This window comes from Lolium rigidum, chromosome 3 (genome assembly GCF_022539505.1).
Source record: "Lolium rigidum isolate FL_2022 chromosome 3, APGP_CSIRO_Lrig_0.1, whole genome shotgun sequence".
Classification (NCBI taxonomy): Eukaryota; Viridiplantae; Streptophyta; class Magnoliopsida; order Poales; family Poaceae; genus Lolium; species Lolium rigidum.
This window is the reverse complement of record NC_061510.1, coordinates 369402431-369403646: the sequence shown is the minus strand read 5'-3', so window position 1 is coordinate 369403646 and position 1216 is coordinate 369402431. Positions and strand designations below refer to the sequence as shown.

At 58.8% G+C, this 1216-nt stretch overlaps 1 protein-coding gene across 1 annotated transcript; it reads left to right on the top strand.

Annotated features, from left to right (window-relative positions):
• Window positions 1-264: 264 nt before the first annotated feature.
• LOC124701205 lies at window positions 265-883 on the top strand. The gene has a single exon (XM_047233257.1). It carries the CDS (start codon window positions 265-267, stop codon window positions 736-738), a length of 474 nt encoding a protein of 157 aa, XP_047089213.1. The 3' UTR covers window positions 739-883.
• Window positions 884-1216: the final 333 nt, after the last annotated feature.

The window sequence follows — 1216 nt, the reverse complement described above, 5'->3', positions numbered from 1 at the left end:
CAGGAGTACCAGACGGGACGTCCCTAGCCATTTTACGCATGCAAGCTGTCCGCAACAACCTCCAGGACAGCCTGGCATCATCCCCTTCACCTCGACACTTCTCACACTGCGCGAGCCGCGAGTCGCCTCTATATAAGCCCTCCGCGCGCGCCCCGCTCCTCCCAACACAACCACAGCCTCCCTGCCCGCCCTGACCGCACAGCTCCAGCTCTCCTCCTCGATCTTCATGCGTGCGGCGAATCATTAATCTTTTCTTATCTAACAATGGGAGCGTGCAACTCGTGCGAGGCGACGGCGGTGGCATCGGTGGCGGCGGCGACGGCGGCAAGGGTCGTGCTCGCAGACGGCAAGCTGCAGCGGCTCCCTGGGGGCACCCGGGTGTCGCATGCCGTGAAAGCAGCTGCAGCTGCCGCTGGTGACGCGGGCGCGTGCTTCCTGTGCAGCGCCGACGGGCTCGAGCTCGGCGGCGCCGTGGCTGCTGTGGCGCCCGACGAGGAGCTGCAGCCCGGGCAGCTCTACTTCGTGCTCCCCGCGTCGATGCAGCGGCGACTGCTGCAGGCAGAGGAGATGGCCGCGCTCGCCATCCGTGCCAGCGCCGCGCTGGCGGGCGACCACGACGGCCCGCTCGTGTTCCCGGATTCGGTCCCCGCCGCCGTGAAGAGTTCCCGGCGGCGCTCGCGGAGGACAGCCAGCCTGGGGCGGGACTTCGTGCCGGACCTCGGCTCCATTACAGAGTAGCTAGCCGGCTTGCCGTCCGGCGAGGATCGAGATCGGAAAAAACCGCTCGAGTGTAGTTACGTGTATACTAATCGGCCACCGGAGAGGAGACTTTGACTAATGCTAATCTAGCGTAGCTTAGCTGGCCGGCTGTAGGCACTGTACGCTCTAGAGGAAGCAGAAAGACGCGTAGGCACATTGCACATTCTAGACGAGCAGGTCTCTGTGTATGTATGGCTGACGGGTGGGTCCATAATCCCACGAAGCTAACCGTCCTACACTTTCACTTGAATTGGATATTTATTGGCTCTAAATCTTACTAGTCACCTAACATTATCAATCTCAGTTACAACCTAAAGTTTATTGGATATTTATTGGCTCTAAGTAGTTGCAACTTCTGTGCAACTCATGGTTTAGCACAACTTTTAAAGCAAATTCAATAGTGTGGATAATTATTCTCCATCACTACCCATTTGCAACTACGAAAGTTGCCACCTAG

Bases quoted from the DNA above. Each gene is read 5' to 3' on its own strand.
- LOC124701205 (XM_047233257.1), top strand. From the start codon at position 265: ATGGGAGCGTGCAACTCGTGCGAGGCGACGGCGGTGGCATCGGTGGCG.